This window comes from Ischnura elegans, chromosome 1, assembly GCF_921293095.1.
Source record: "Ischnura elegans chromosome 1, ioIscEleg1.1, whole genome shotgun sequence".
In the NCBI taxonomy this organism is placed as follows: domain Eukaryota; kingdom Metazoa; phylum Arthropoda; class Insecta; order Odonata; family Coenagrionidae; genus Ischnura; species Ischnura elegans.
Genome location: NC_060246.1, coordinates 50,827,060 through 50,842,315, shown reverse-complemented (window position 1 = coordinate 50,842,315; position 15,256 = coordinate 50,827,060). Strand labels below are relative to the sequence as shown.

At 37.0% G+C, this 15,256-nt stretch overlaps 1 protein-coding gene across 2 annotated transcripts; it reads left to right on the top strand.

Moving 5' to 3' along the window:
• Window positions 1–7,776: 7,776 nt before the first annotated feature.
• Window positions 7,777–9,310, top strand: LOC124160008 (transmembrane protein 69-like). Of its 2 annotated transcripts, XM_046535788.1 has the most exons (3): window positions 7,777–7,938; window positions 8,056–8,615; window positions 8,837–9,310. In XM_046535788.1, the coding sequence occupies exons 2-3, from the start codon at window positions 8,080–8,082 to the stop codon at window positions 9,105–9,107; spliced, it is 807 nt and encodes a 268-aa protein (XP_046391744.1). In that variant the 5' UTR covers window positions 7,777–7,938; window positions 8,056–8,079; the 3' UTR covers window positions 9,108–9,310. The 2 variants fall into 2 exon arrangements, with proteins under 2 accessions (XP_046391744.1, XP_046391745.1); XM_046535789.1 differs by lacking the exon at window positions 7,777–7,938 and having other exon boundaries at window positions 7,945–8,615.
• The last annotated feature ends 5,946 nt before the right edge of the window (window positions 9,311–15,256 follow it).

Below are 15,256 nucleotides of genomic sequence, written 5' to 3'. Positions count from 1 at the left end.
ATGGTTGTACTTGTATAATTAATGCTCCATGGAAGGCCTGGTTTCAAAAACCACACATCCGTGGTTTTATGATCATGGATACAGAAAAGTGGTTTGCACAAATGCCTCAAAACCACTGCTCGATGTCGGAAGCTACTATGTCAGGCACCACGCCACACAGTCGCGTCTCGCACAAGTTGACCGGGTTGCAACTGCTGCACGATGTGTGTCCGTGATCACGGAGCATGGTCGTGCACAGCGAGGCTTGGAAAATAGAGACACGGTGCTCCCATGAATGCAGCTAGTGTGCGATAGCTTCCGTTTTACGAAGGGGATTCTAACGGGTATAATAAGCCCGGTGTATCCTAGCATTAATGCCGTAATTCCGATGATTTTGTTCGATTTTTTAAATAATGATTACGGAAAAAATTGAGCGAGATTGAAAATCATGCACGGATAATCCGCAACCCGGATAAACCGCAGCCGGATAATCGGGAGTCTGCTGTACATGGTGTGGTGCCTGAGAATTTGGTTTCTGATGTCACCCATTGGTTTGAGGCATCCTTGCTAACTACTTTTTCTGATTCATGATCATGCCTCTGTGCATCACACAGCTACGAGGGTAGCCTTTTATGTGTTGGTAATGAAGATAACTATAAGAGGTACAATAACACAGTTTCTTTTATTGTTTTTGAAAGTATTCTCCACGGTAGTCAATGCACTTTTGCAATCAATGGAACCGGTCATTATAGCATCTACTCCATTTCGAAGTAGGGGTAGTTTTGTAGGCATCAACAGCTTCTTCAGACATCTGGAAGTGCTTTCCTCATAGCATATTCTTGATTCTAGGGCAAGTGAAAAAAATCATTGGGGCTTAGGTCTGGGCTGTGTGGAGGATGATCAAGAACTTAGACATTTTGCTGTTTCAAAAATGACTTAATGACTCAAGCGGTGTGTGAGCTTTCGTTGTCATGATGGAGCGTAATGCGTCGATTTGGGTTATCATTCTGAAGCTCGGGGATCATTTCTGGTAAGCAAATGGTCTTATACCTTTGAGTACTTAGAGTTCTTTGATTTCCAAGAGCCATCGTTGCTACATACCCTAATTTGGCTATGAACGATGTGACCATTTTCTTGGCAACGCTGCAAGAGTGAACAACTTTTGTCAGTTAGAGTTCACTTTGGAAGACCCAAACCGAAGATTGGCGTTTTGATTCAGGCTCGCAGCTATAGATCCATGATTCATCACCACTTATGATGTTGTGAACGTGCTTTGATGGTCCTGAGTTGAATTGTTGCAGAGTATTTCGACACCATTTGACTCGAGCTGCTTTCTGTTCTGTGAGGAATGTGAGGTATCCAGCGGGAAACCAATTTTTTAACACCTAACTCTTCGTGAAAGATGTGAACTGAGGTCTCTAAGATGTCCAATGATGCCTGAATCTCACGGTATGCGACAGGACGATCTTCCGTAATCATATTATGTACAGCATCCACATTTTCTTGAGTGATGGCGGTTTTTGGTCGTCCTTCACTTGGTTCGTCACTGAGGCTAGGGTGTCCTGGCTGAAACTCTGCATAGCAGTGATAATGGGTTGCCTTTGATGGTGCTTCTTAGCCAAAAACAACAAAAAGTTATGCAACACATTTTTGCTGCATGAGGCTTTGTCGAAAGTTATTTGGAAATTATCGTGCAGTACTGTTCATGACTTAATTCCATCTCATACTGTGACTTGGTAAATTTGACATGCCACCACTTTAGAACTATCAGGCCGTTCTTAATGAAACTTTGCATGGGCATTAACTAACTAAAAAATTGTTAATAAACACCATTTATAGTTGCTAGATTATGAGGAAAGCTTTATTCACGACACTTAAAAGGCTACCCTCGTACTGATGCATGGGTCTCAGAAACTGGTATTTATCTTTGGGAAACTACCAAAATTTATCAGTATCAAGAGGAAAAATGAATATTTAATCATTGTTTTGCACTTTCAATTTCGCAGAGTTCAATTTTCTGTCTCCATTCAATTATTTGCTACAAAGAGCCTGACTGCACTGGTGTGCTGCTGCATTGTGCAATAAAATATGCACCAATGTCATCTCCATTAAATACAATGGCTGATTGATGAATTTCTTTTGTAGAAACAATGGAAAGACAGAGGTATAAACTTAAAAGTAAACTTGGTAAAGACAGGTGTATAAACTTTAAACATTGATTAATTGTGTTCATTCACCGACCCACCCTAACCTCCACTGACATTTATACATTTTATTCATAACTTAGATTTAAATGGGATGAATGTACTAACATTCATGAAAAATTGTTTTTGCTGAAACTTAAATTACAAGCGAGTACATCATAAGAAATTAGGCAAAATTTGTAATTTTGTAATAACAAATTTGCTACTACTTTATCTATTGAATTTCATGATACCAAAGTTTTACAGGAGTTCTTAAAGTCCATTGCCTTGAGAATACTGTGTAGCTTACATTTGTATCATAAGGAAAGGGGTAGCCGTAATGATTAGTATGAAGCAGAAATCCATTCATGATCATTTTATTTGCAATAATTGCAATAATTTTTTATGTCATTCTTTCTGTTTCTTTTGCATCCATTCCTTTGAAAAACAGGTTGTTTTTAGGTGGGAAGAAATAGGAAAGGGAGTTAAGGAGTAATTTTTAACAAATTCATAAGCTTGAATAATCAATCTAAAGCTAATTGAGCGATAGGTAATCAAGGCTCTACTCCATAATCTAAGGATCAACAATGGTAAACTTTTGAAAGTTCAAAAAAAAAGCATGTAAAAACTTTTGAATCAAGTACCTAGTATACCCACGTGTGAAGACAAGAACGAACTCAGCCCCTCCGCAATAGAAGGTACTTACACAGTCACTGTAAGAAGTCGAAAGATAGAGTAATAGTTGGTAGGCAATGGTATTATTGATTATACCCAATCTAAACAATCTTGCAATTGAAGGTAAAAAGGGTTTTAGGAAAAATCCTAGATGAAAGAACTTATTTTTATATCTGAGGAATGTAGTCCCGTAATTTCCGTAAGACATATGCTTCCTCCTATTTATGTAGCATGGTGGTTGAATTTGATTCTGTTTTGAGGAAGTTTCACTGTACTTTGTGGGAAATGAACAAATCAGCTAATCAGATGTAAAGTAAGGGTGGCATATATATTTTAATAAATGAAAATGGTTGTCCTATTTTGGAGTAATTGTGATATAAAGTTGATATTAATGTTTTGATTTTACCTTCAAAGCTGAAGATATAATTGTGTTGGTGGCCATAAAATGCTGTGATATTTTGTTATATTTTTTATTTAGCTATTTTTAGCAGTATTTTAATCAGAATCAATGGCTGATTTTCCTCTTTGGACTGGCTGGTAATTCTATAGCAAGTGCCCATTTTATTTCAGGTGGTATTGCTATTTATTTAGAAGTTGCTTATACCTCAAGGTCATTTGATGATCGTGCTTCCTTTAGATTCAGTGACAATGTGTATGTAACTACTTTTATACATATTTACACTAGGTACTGTGTATGTTCTCTGTTTTCTGCATATGCATAGATACTTGCATTGTGCTTTTTCTGCATTTTCAAAATATATTTTGTTTCTGGCAAAAGTAATGGAGACCAGGAGTCTGGCAAATGTTTTGACATTTTGAATGGATAGCTATGTTGATCATGTTAGTGTAGACGTATTGCTAAGACTAGAGTTTTCAACACCATACAAAGAATTTGGTTTGGTCTGTAGCTTAAGGAATGGGCCTTTATACATATGTTGTACATACATTGTGCTAAAATGCTGAGATTGGTGTATTACAGCCCTCCATACCTCACCTTCCCAAGCTAATTCCATCATTTTCCTGATATTCTTTTTCCTCGTGCCCTTCAGGCCCATTTTGTCACTTATTTATTTCAGACAGCATTGTATCCTAAGAGCTCATTGGTCATGACAGATGTCAAGACCAAACACTGCTTCAGTGAAGTAACTTAGGAACTTATCTACTGATGTGTACATAAGTAAAGGATGCAGATCGATAAATGAAAGCTATAAAAAGTTATGCATTTATGGCACGGTGATTAATTCTACTGTTTATAGGGTTCTGCATCTATATACGTAGCCACTTTTTTCCTGGCTATAGTGAGCAAGAGGGATATGGGTTTCTAGCCTCCTAAAATTTTTAGGATACACATTGTAACTGTGCACCCCTAAAATCAAGGTACAACATGAAAATTCACAAAAATATCTCTCTAAGTGAATCCTCAAAACTTTTTTTGGTGATTGCTTTACTTATGTTGTAAAAATTAAAATCTGTAGCTATCTCAAATTCTCATATCCCAAGTACATATGTATTATAGTTTTGGAGTGCCAAAGCAAAACTTCTCAACTAATAGATTCAACCAATTCAGGTGTAATGTAGTGGTAGGTATATATATTGAAATAAAAGTACAACCACCTTGTATTACAATATTTCTTAATGAGGTGGTTAATTGACGTAATTTTTGTCGGAGCTCTAACATGTGGTTATACAGAAATACAATTGTCAGACTCTTGGTTGTGGCTTTTTGTGGGAAATTTTATGATGGTTTCAATATAACAGCTGTAATATTTTTAATGTTCTGCAATTCCATATTGTGTGATTCGCACTGTAAGAGAATGCGTTAAAATATCTATTTACAGCATTTTTTTGTAATAACCAATTGTCTTTAACTGTGAGGGAATGCATCATTTCTTGCAAGTGTTTTCTTTTTTTATTTGGAAATATTTTAATCAAAATGGAGAATGTTAAAGTTTAAATTATGGAACAGACATATGGTATGCTTGTGAAGCTTGAATAATTTATATTCTGCTGTAATGTTATAATTTTACCAATTCATTTGTGTCAATTTAACGCTTGTTGAGATAATAGTTATATTATTTTATTCCTGCATGTGTATAAAAATGGCAGATGTAATGAAGAGGTATTTTTTAATTCTTCCACAATCGTTACTTCTGGAGATGAAAATGTTTAAAGTAGCTCAGCCAACCACTGCCAAAATAAAAGAACTTTATTAATATAGGTACATAAAGGTATTTAAACTGTGCTTTTCATTTGTAGTACAGTAGTGCAGCATTAATATTATCTAGGTGAATGGATGAGTGTAGAAAAGAGGTTGTAGTGAAGGGATTGGGGGGGATAGTAAGGTGAGCTGGATTCAGGCTGGAATCAACATCCTAAACCCAGTCAGAGACCCAAAATTCAGCTGAACAAATCCACTACGTGATCTAGAATCCAACCTTTTGCCTCACTCTAATTGGATTTTATACATGTATTGGACTGGATTCTTTCTAAAATTCAGTCTGTGGAAGCCAAAAATCTGCTGGAAGATAGCCTTGTATTAAATTGGGGCACAGCTGGAATCAATTTTGCTGTTCTGGCTGAATGAAATCAGTCAAAATTCTGAATGGAATCCAGTGTGAAGGGATGTTGTTAATAAAGGGGGGAAAGGGTTTCAAACCCCTCAAAATGTTTGGGAGATAGTCTGGTGTGTCTTGTCATCTTGATGATAGATCATCTGAGTACCTTGCCATACCAAATTTTGTAAATCTTGTGATCCAAATGATCTTTCCTTACTTCTTTTATTATGAACATATATTGAGTATATTTTCATCTCATCAATGTTTGAATAAAAATTCTTATCTATTGTGAACTTGCATTGCTCATAAATTGTATTTATTAGTATTTTGTGTGGTTATGGAGTGAAAACAAATGTGATAAAGGTCATAATATGTACTACATTTGAACTATCAACGACAATCAAACTCATGTCAGCCTTAGCATCAATAATTCAAATAAAGTATGTGCCATTTCTATTTCCCATGGTTATTGTTTTTTTCCTATTTCTCTGTACATAATTTACTAGCCAATGGCCCTCCGAAATACATTTTATATATAGATATTAACGTAGTTTCTCCCATTTAGTGCTTCGTATCACCTTGAAATGATATATGTTAGTAAAGTATCATGAGGAATAGGTTTTTGTTAGTAGTATAATATTTTCTATGTTATTAATGTGTACCTACTTTATCGTTTGATAACGGGATAGTTGTGAGTAAAATACGATGAAAAAAGTAATCTAAAGCTTTATTTCTGTGAAGACCATATTGACCATGACAGGGGGGGAGGACAGGTCATGGCCTTTCAAACCTCAAAAATTTTTGGGGATTCTGAATTTTATGTAGTAATATGGGAAAACCTCCAAATAAACCTTCCCCCTGAAAATGCATCCCCTTCACATTATCTCCTTAGTTATTTTTTTACTATAGCCTCTATCCCGTATAGAAAAATGGAAAGTTTTTAAGAATAATTTTCTCAAGAAATAGAAGAGATCTAGATAATTTACTTGGTCTATACCTAAACTCAAAAACAAGCAAAATCTCACCCCCATAATTGTGTGTAGAAAATGGCAGGCTATTTTTAAAGGCCAGAAAAGAAAATAGATTTTATCAGTTTTCTTGGCACAATCGCATGAATGACTGTACATGCATATGCTTACCATACTGGATTTCCATTCTGCTTGGTGAATCCATACAAAACATATCTTACGATAAAAAAGTATGTATCTTATAAAGTTAAAATAATATATAAATTTATGTCCATATTACCATAGATGGTGGCTATGTATAAAGGTGCAACCAGGTTTAGCTAAAAGTAGTGCTAGAAATCTTAGTACTGAAAGACAGCAAAATTAATGATGAATGGATAATCAAATGTTTAATCTTTTTGTTATTACCAGATTAAATGGTTACAGTTATGTACCTTTAAACTGGTGACTACAGTACTAGTTTAGAGTAACAATGACGAATAACTACAGAAAATGTTTGCAGTTGAATCAAATTTTCTAAGAAAATAGGTATATAAAAGTAAGAAGGAAGAAGACTAAAATATGAAATGGAAGGAGGAAAAATAAAGGAATCTTTTCTTTTAACCTCCTTGGTCCTAATGCAGACTGTAATGGTGGGATACGGCAGCTTCCTCCTAAGGTTCCTTTTGCCAAATAAATATCCACTAACAAATCTTAAATGGTACATTTTAGGTGAGACTTTCAAGGCTAAAGATTGGGAGATTTGGTTCAATCAGCGAAATATTTGGCACATAAAGTCTATATTAAGTTTACCACCTCCATCAGAAGCACCACCCCAAATTTGCCATGAATAACCCCACTTACTCATCGGTTGGCTCAGGGTACGGATGGGGTGAATAACATGATGTCCGAAATACGCGATGATGCATTAGTTTGTATCATTATTGTACAGTGGCGTAATTATGGGGAGGTGAGGGGTATAATGTCGTAAGCAGAGATAATTAATACAAAAATTCTGGACGCACCGTCGTTCAGATCTCTAAACTGTAGTGTCCATCATGTACCATAACGCCCGATACTTTCAATAGAAATAACTTAATATATGCTAACTAAGCATTTTTATACATATTGTTTTCTTCAGGGAAAGTTATGCCAGTTTTTACCATCCCCCTCAGTTACAGCTGAAACCTTGACTTATTTTGGCAACCCGAGAAATTGACAAATTCGGCTTAATAATTTAAGCAATTTTACGGCTTGAATTTGCTCTTAATTCACTAAAAGGTCCGAGAAAAATAATTTTAAGTTTAATTACATGACTAATAGAGCTTGAGAGGGTAAAAATATAATTCTTATATTGGTCAACATTCGTAATGAATTCAAACTGATAGCGGAACATATGGCTAAGAACGCCAATGATTGGTCAATCAAATCGTTGCTTGTTTGTTTGTAACTCAAAAGTGGAGGAGTGGAACTGGGCAAAGCATTGTTGCGGTTATTTTTATGGTGTTAAATAAGTATTCGTGCATATTATTCCTGTTCAAATTCAATCTGAAGTTATTAAGGCACTTTATCAGCCATATTTCTTGAAACTATACTTCGGTTGGTCGATCATACTATACTTGTTTCGCAGGAAACTAAAACATGTTGTCCAAGTCCTATTGTGCTTATGTCTGAACGATAGTTGTATCTCATTTTAGAATAATTTTTCTTTGCTAGAAACATCATTGGCTGTCAAAGATAATGTATCTCAGCGTTCTAGGACAGTGCGGCAGAAGAATCGCTGAATCAGGTCCTTGGCGGTTTTTGGATACCTGTAGTGCTGGCAGTTATATTTTGAATGGCTATCCTATTAACCATGGGAAGCCGCTTCAGAGTAGTGGTCTGTTGTGCAGTAACAATGAAGTTATCAGAAAACAACATCCTAAATTTTGTAGCTCTTCGTATCGGGAAAGTCATACTAATCAAACCAACCTGAATGCCATTAAGCATAAAATGAGTCAGTATGCTAATATTTTAAACAAAGAGAACTTCATGAATGTCACCATAATGACTTCCAGTCTAACGTCATCTTCGAAAGAGTTGTTAAGTACCATTAAAGACGATTTGTCAGATTTAAAGGCATGCCCAATGCCTCCTCTAGTTTTGGGTTTTGGAGGATTGATACCTTTTGTTGCAGCTCCAGCCCATTTTATAATGAGTGCAGCTTTTGCCCCTGGGGTTGCGTACGGACAACTTGCCTATGGTGCTGTGATATTGTCTTTCATTGGAGGAATACGGTACGTATTTGCTTAACGTTTATATTGGTCATGTAGTATTTTTTGCCAGTGCATGCCTCTCATCACTTTCATATGCATTGCTTTTTTTCTTAAAAATTTTGGAATTGTGCCGCTTGCATGGTATTGCAACAATATTAAAGGTACATCATCTTTGCTTTCAATGAAGAGAAATTTCATTTTAAAAATATTAAAATGCATAAGTTTTGTTGCTCCTGTTGTAGGTGGGGTGTTCACCTTGATGAGCCGAAGTGGGATAATTTGATTGGAAGCATCATCCCATCACTAGTTGGCTGGGCATCTCTTATTGTACCACATTGGTTAGGATGCTGCCTTGTTGGGGCTGGCCTAATTTCTGTAGTATCTACGGATAGAAGACACCCCAAATATCAACCGTGGTTTCGTTCTTTGCGAGTTGCCCTCACAACCGTTGCAGTTTTTAGCATTGCTAGTTCTCTATTTCTGAGCTTGATTCTACCTGTTTCAAAGAAGTAAACATTTTCCCAGTGTAAATTTAGTGAAGTATATATATGTATATTGTCGTTTGAGTTATTGCTTGCTATCATTATTTTCAATACTTTACCAACCTATGAAAATAGTGCCAAAACGGAGAGACAAATTTGTGAATATACATTGTAGTGTAACATTTCCTCTGTTGCTATGTTTTCAATAAATTATTGTAAGATTTTTATTTTCAATGTAGAACAATGTACTTTGTTATATTTTAGGCCAGATTTTTGATGGTCCCAATTTTTTTAATTGATAGCTTTGAGTTTCTAAAACAGGTTGATTTGTATTTGAGAAAATTCAGCGTTATTATACATATTTTATCTTTTTTACATTACAGAATTATCTCTCTTACTGAAATCATGTTAGACCATTTGTCATGAGGTCATGTTGACCTTGCACTTACCTAAGTTTTAAGGCCTGATTGCACGGTGCATTAACAGTGGCGGCTGGTGGTAATTTATCTAGGGTGTGCATTAGAGCAGATATAGGATGATTTAATTATATTATGTTAATCCTAATCCATGAGCGTCATATTTCGTCGTAATAGAATACATAGCAAGCAAAACATATCACTGGTACACTCTACCCTTGAAATTGCATGAACAGAAATAATATTAGCATGTATGAAAATAATTATTCTCAACACACCTTTACAGGTGACGGTAGTTGAAATTCATTCTCTTTTCTTTACACCCTATGAGGAAGTAGTGTAGAAAACGGCTATACAGATGGCTCTGTAGACGGACTAGGATCCTGGGCGCAGGTAGTGTAGGTGGCGGCTACACCACTACACTACCTGCTAGTCAGTCACCGAAAACATGCGCACTCGCATGGTTTTGAGTCTGCTCCCATCGCCCCTTTGAACAGCACATACCCCCCGCTTACTCGTCCCGCCAGAGCTCCCTCAAGCGATCGCACAGACCGAAAATGCGCCCGGCATGATGCCACGGGATCGCACACTTGTAGAGCGGTGAACTCGAAAAGGAAATAGCTGTAGCGTTCGGAGGCTCATGTTTCTTGCATATGCAGACAGAACTTTTATCCTTCGCGTTGCAAAGGAATAGTTTTCTTTTATAATTTATTCATCTTTGGGTGTGCACTTGCTAACATGCGTATACGCACGCGCCGCCACTGTGCGTTAATACATTTCAATGCGTTTGTGAAGGCCTGTTTTTATTGTACATTAACTCGTATGAGTTAATGTCTGAATATGTGAATGAACACGAAAATGCACTGTTTAACCACCCAACTTGTGTGAATTCAACTGTAGGCTGCCTGTTGTCAGTTACTTAGATTTAATCAATTTTAATTGGCAAAAACATCTTCATGCACCACCAATAAAGGCTCTTAACATATGGACATGCATACACTTTTAAAGTCTTGGATAAAAAAAAAAAACAAACATAAGTTGAGAAGCCCTCTTATGCAGAACCTTCTCTTATCAAAAAAGGTAATGATTTAATCTTATTAGGTTCTACACTCTTTGTTTAGCTATATATGATTACTACATATATTCTCAATGGCAGATTCGTTTCCCTAATTAAATCATCAAAGCTGTCTTGATCAACTCAATTAAATCTGGTAACTTCAAATCATCTAGGAAGCAAAAACCATGTGCATGAATGTAACATTACTTTTATTGAGTAAATACCACCTCCATGGGCTTAACCAGTGGGGAATGAGGAGGCAACCCACCCTAGAATCGAAAAAAATTAAATACTTAAGATTTAAACAAATTTCCTTTTCAAGAAAAGTATATTAGTGTGAGATATGGAGTTTAAATAAAAATCATTATTGATCAAGCAACTAATTATATGCTGTCGCAATTTTATTATAATATTGGTTGCATTAAGCTTTTCTGTGCTAAAATGATATCTTGAATAACCAGTGCTTGCCCCCTAGTTTTGATCCTGGGTATACCCTTGACTATCTTGGTCATAATCCCCACTCCCTCCATATTCTACCTGCCCCTCCTATAAGTTAATGTGAGTGACGTAAACTTAAAAATGACAGTATGTACCTATTAAATTGAAACTGCAATTGACGTGTGAAAAGCTGCAACTTTGACCTGTATGCCTTGAAACCTTAGCAGATGGCGATTATGAAAGTATTCCCTAGGTAAAAATCTTATGCATGCACCATCATGTGTGTCAATTCCATCGTAGATTACTACATGGCGTGGATCTTTTGTAGATAGCTACACTAAAGGATATATGTAAGACATCAGGACATATATGATGGGTGTTAACTCGTGCAGTTAACGCCCTTAAGTTAAAACCTGACATTCACCTGTATCCAACTGTATTCTGGAAAAATGGCCAAATACGGAAAAAAATCGTCTTTCGTTTGAAACCAAATTATTTTTCCTCATCCTTCTACATAACATTTGCATGTCAAATGGCAGATGTCTGATGAAACAGTCTCCAAATAATAGGTATTTTTTATTAGTTATTAATTACGTATTGGAAGTGCTGTGTGACTCCTAATATGCAACACATAAGATTGGTCATTTAATCGGCGTGGGTAGGAATCACATTATGCACTCCTTATAGTGTCATAGGGGTACCATACTTACCCAAACGGTAGGGCTATGCCTTCTTCTATGACTCTGGCCTAGTTGATTTTTACCCTCTTATGTCTTTTGCAGGCTTGGATTTTTTTGCTGATATGTAATATGACGTTGTTTTACCCAATTACTGCGTACAAATTTTCCCTGGAGAAGTTTTACAAAGACTGTGAGTGAAATAATTTGCAGCAGAAATGAATAGGCAGTGGACAACTATTGTCGTAGTTGGCTTAGTCTCTCAAAAATTTTCAACGAGCTTCTAGAAAAACCTCCGGATTCACTTAACCCTCTCCCTATTGAAGTTTAAATGCCTCATTCTCCGCTCCGTCCTAACCCGGCCGCCGCCATTTAAGTCGCTCCTTCATAAACCGGCCGAATCCGCCCGGCCAGCCCTGCTCTGTTTGGGGCAGCCTTTTGAGCTTCATAGGCATCTGTTTCATCTTGAGAGTGTTTATCTTTGCTAGCACAAGCATCCTTCCTATCTCTCGTTTCATTAAGAAGAAGCAGAATGTCGCCACCATGAGCTAAAATCCCGAGACAATAAGGTGCTTTGTTCCAGCGTGGCACATTAACTGAGAAGTAGTGAGAGAAGATTTTTAAGCTATTACGATGGGATTTTTAAGAGGGCCAGTTTTAAAATGGTGTGATACGAAAACCCTAGGTTTGCCCTGTGTTATTTAGAGTGACTGTCACATCTAATGGTGATATTTCTTTCTGTGTGGTCACACACAAGCTCACGCTTTTCCTATCTCACATGGCAAGGAGGCGAAGCTCAGCTCAAATGAAAAGAAAATTAATTCCCCTCAGTTCTGTTTGTGGGTGGTCACACGCACTCTCACACTTTTCCTATCTCATATGGCAAGGAGGCGAAGCTCTGCTCAAATGAAAAGAAACCTAATGCTCCTCAGTCCTGACCATGGCTTCTTTAAGTGAGGTTGCTATTGCAGAAGAAGTGAATTTTCGAGTGTTTCAGATAGTTCTAGTTGTTTGAATGGAGAAGAAGGATACAGTGATAGTGACAAATCAAGTGAAGTAGAACTAAAGGATGACGTAACCCCAGTGCGAGTGATTTAAAAGGTGATATTCAGGAGCATAACTCTTGGAGGGACACCCTGATTTTTGAAGAACCGTCGGAGTTCAAAGAAGAGAGAGAGGGCCTATTCATAATTTGGCGATAGGTGATAATGAATTTTCCTTCCTGAAATATATGCTAGGGGGCAAAGATTTTTTTTACAACATTGTCAATAACACAAACAAATATGCAGAACATCTTCAACATTCCTCAGGAAACGCTGACAAACACTGGGTAGATGTTACGTGCGATGAAATGGTGGAATACATTGGAGTGCTTGTATAGATGGGAATATTCGATTTGCCTGAAAGCAGGGATTACTGGCATAGCCAAGATATTGACATCTCAATTGTTCGTGGCTGTATGACCTTTGGAAGATACTAAAAAATTTCAAAATATTTCCATATTAGTGATATAACTCAGGAAAAAACAGGGAGAGGAGGGTTTTGATGTATTGCATAAAATTAGGCCGGTTCTTGATGTAATGGAAACTTTTCATCAAAAGTATAAACCAGGTAGGGAATTAAGTGTTGACGCAGCGATGGTTGCTTTTAAAGGACATCATTACATAAAACAATACATTCAAGGAAAGCCAACGAAGTGGGGATTTAAAGTTTGGGTTTTAGCAAGCTCCCATGGCTACGTTCTGCAGGGAAATGTGTACCTAGGAAAAAAGATATAAGAAATCCTGAAATGTTTCTTGGGACGCAAGTTGTAATGAATTTAATGAAAAACTATTTAGGGAAAAATCATCACGTTTACTTCGATAGCTTTTTTTCAAGTGTGACGCTCATGACATTACTACTCACGATTAACACATACGCATGTGCTACTAAAAGATCATCTTGTAAAGAATGGCCTGAGGAATTAAAATATCCAAAAAACTTAGCCTTCAAAGAGGAGAGAGTAGCAATTTCCACTTAGCACTTTACAGGCAGATGATAGGGAAATTCTCCTCCCGTAAAGTAGTAGGACGTAAAAGAATCCTGCCAATGGGCACATTTTCATAGAGACAGCAACACTCTCTTGCAAAGTTCGTGGGGAGAAAAAAAGTTTGTGCTTATTGCAGCTCCAAGAAAAGAATAACTCCTACTGGTCGGAGCATAGAAACGTCATGGAAATACATAGGATGCGATTTACCTCTTTGCAAATTAGGATGTTATCATCAATATCACCAAGGAAATGGAGTTGAAGGAGGGAATTAAATTCAATATAAGGTAAGGCAAACTTCTTTCAATAAGTCAATATATTCTTAAAACGTATACAAATTTTAAAATAAAACACTTAAATATCTTTCAAGTTATTGTAAGTTAATTGAAGTAACCTGCGTCAGTTCCTCATCGCGGAGAAAAATAGGTCTACCAGTGGGGCAAATGGGTATTTAAACTTCGTGCATGACGGGGAAATGTTTACGGCCGGTTTAGGAAGGAGAGGGTTAATGTTCATAGATTTATAGTGGGGTGCAGTCGTTCTCTTACCTGTTATCTGATATTGCTGTGTGAACCATCATGGTGTCTCATCATGATCACTAGTGTACAAGTGGTGTTACAATTGGGGATGAGTTGATATATCCCCCTTAAAGCCTCGGAGAAATAGAAAAATATGTAAAATCATTGTCTATTTTTTTTCATATAGTAACTACATCTGCATAAAGTTAAATTTTTAGTGTCAAAATGATGTGAAGTATATATTCAGGCATGTAATTTTCTTTCCTGGACCCCTCGTTGCTTGTGGGGGGGGGGGGGGGGTCGCTACCCCAGGCCATCCCTCCCCCTAAAGTATATTCCTATAGTAACTATAGTTACTCCACTGCAGTCAGTGGTGTAGCCAGGGGGTGGTTTGGACCTTCCCTCCTCCCCCTGAAATATGAAAACAACCCTTCTTTTCAAAAATTTTTGACCCCTGGTTTTGCCACCGCCCACCCCCTCCCCGAACGAAATTCCTGGCTACATCACTAGCTGCAGTGTGTACCTATTACATTCAGGTCCGGATTTACCCAAAGTTACGCACCTCTCCATTGAGCGTCCCTCCTCACTTGAGCCCCTCCTCCCCGATTTTTATGATAAGGCATAGCCACTCACATGAGGTAAGGTTCGGAAAATAGAAATATCGCTGAAAGCATAAGTTTATGCTCAAATTTTTACACAGGGAAAACGCAGGCAATTTAATTAAAATGAAGCTTGGAGTACAACCATGGAAGAAGGAGGAGCCCCTCCTCGCTTCTTCCATGGTACAACTATATGAAACAGTTTAACGTTTATGAAACTAAAACACTGTGAATACCCTTTCCAAAAATGTCTAGCCTTTATTCATACAAAAATTAGAAAAGTAACTTCAAAAGTAAAAACATTACGTGCTGCCATAACTGAATGAACTGCGGTAGAACGAAATATATATAATATAAATTAACTAATTTTTAAACGCATGAAGAGCAGTGGTACGAAAGACATTTTCAATTGAACAAAACCTCTAAAATACAAATACAGCCAACTGCAT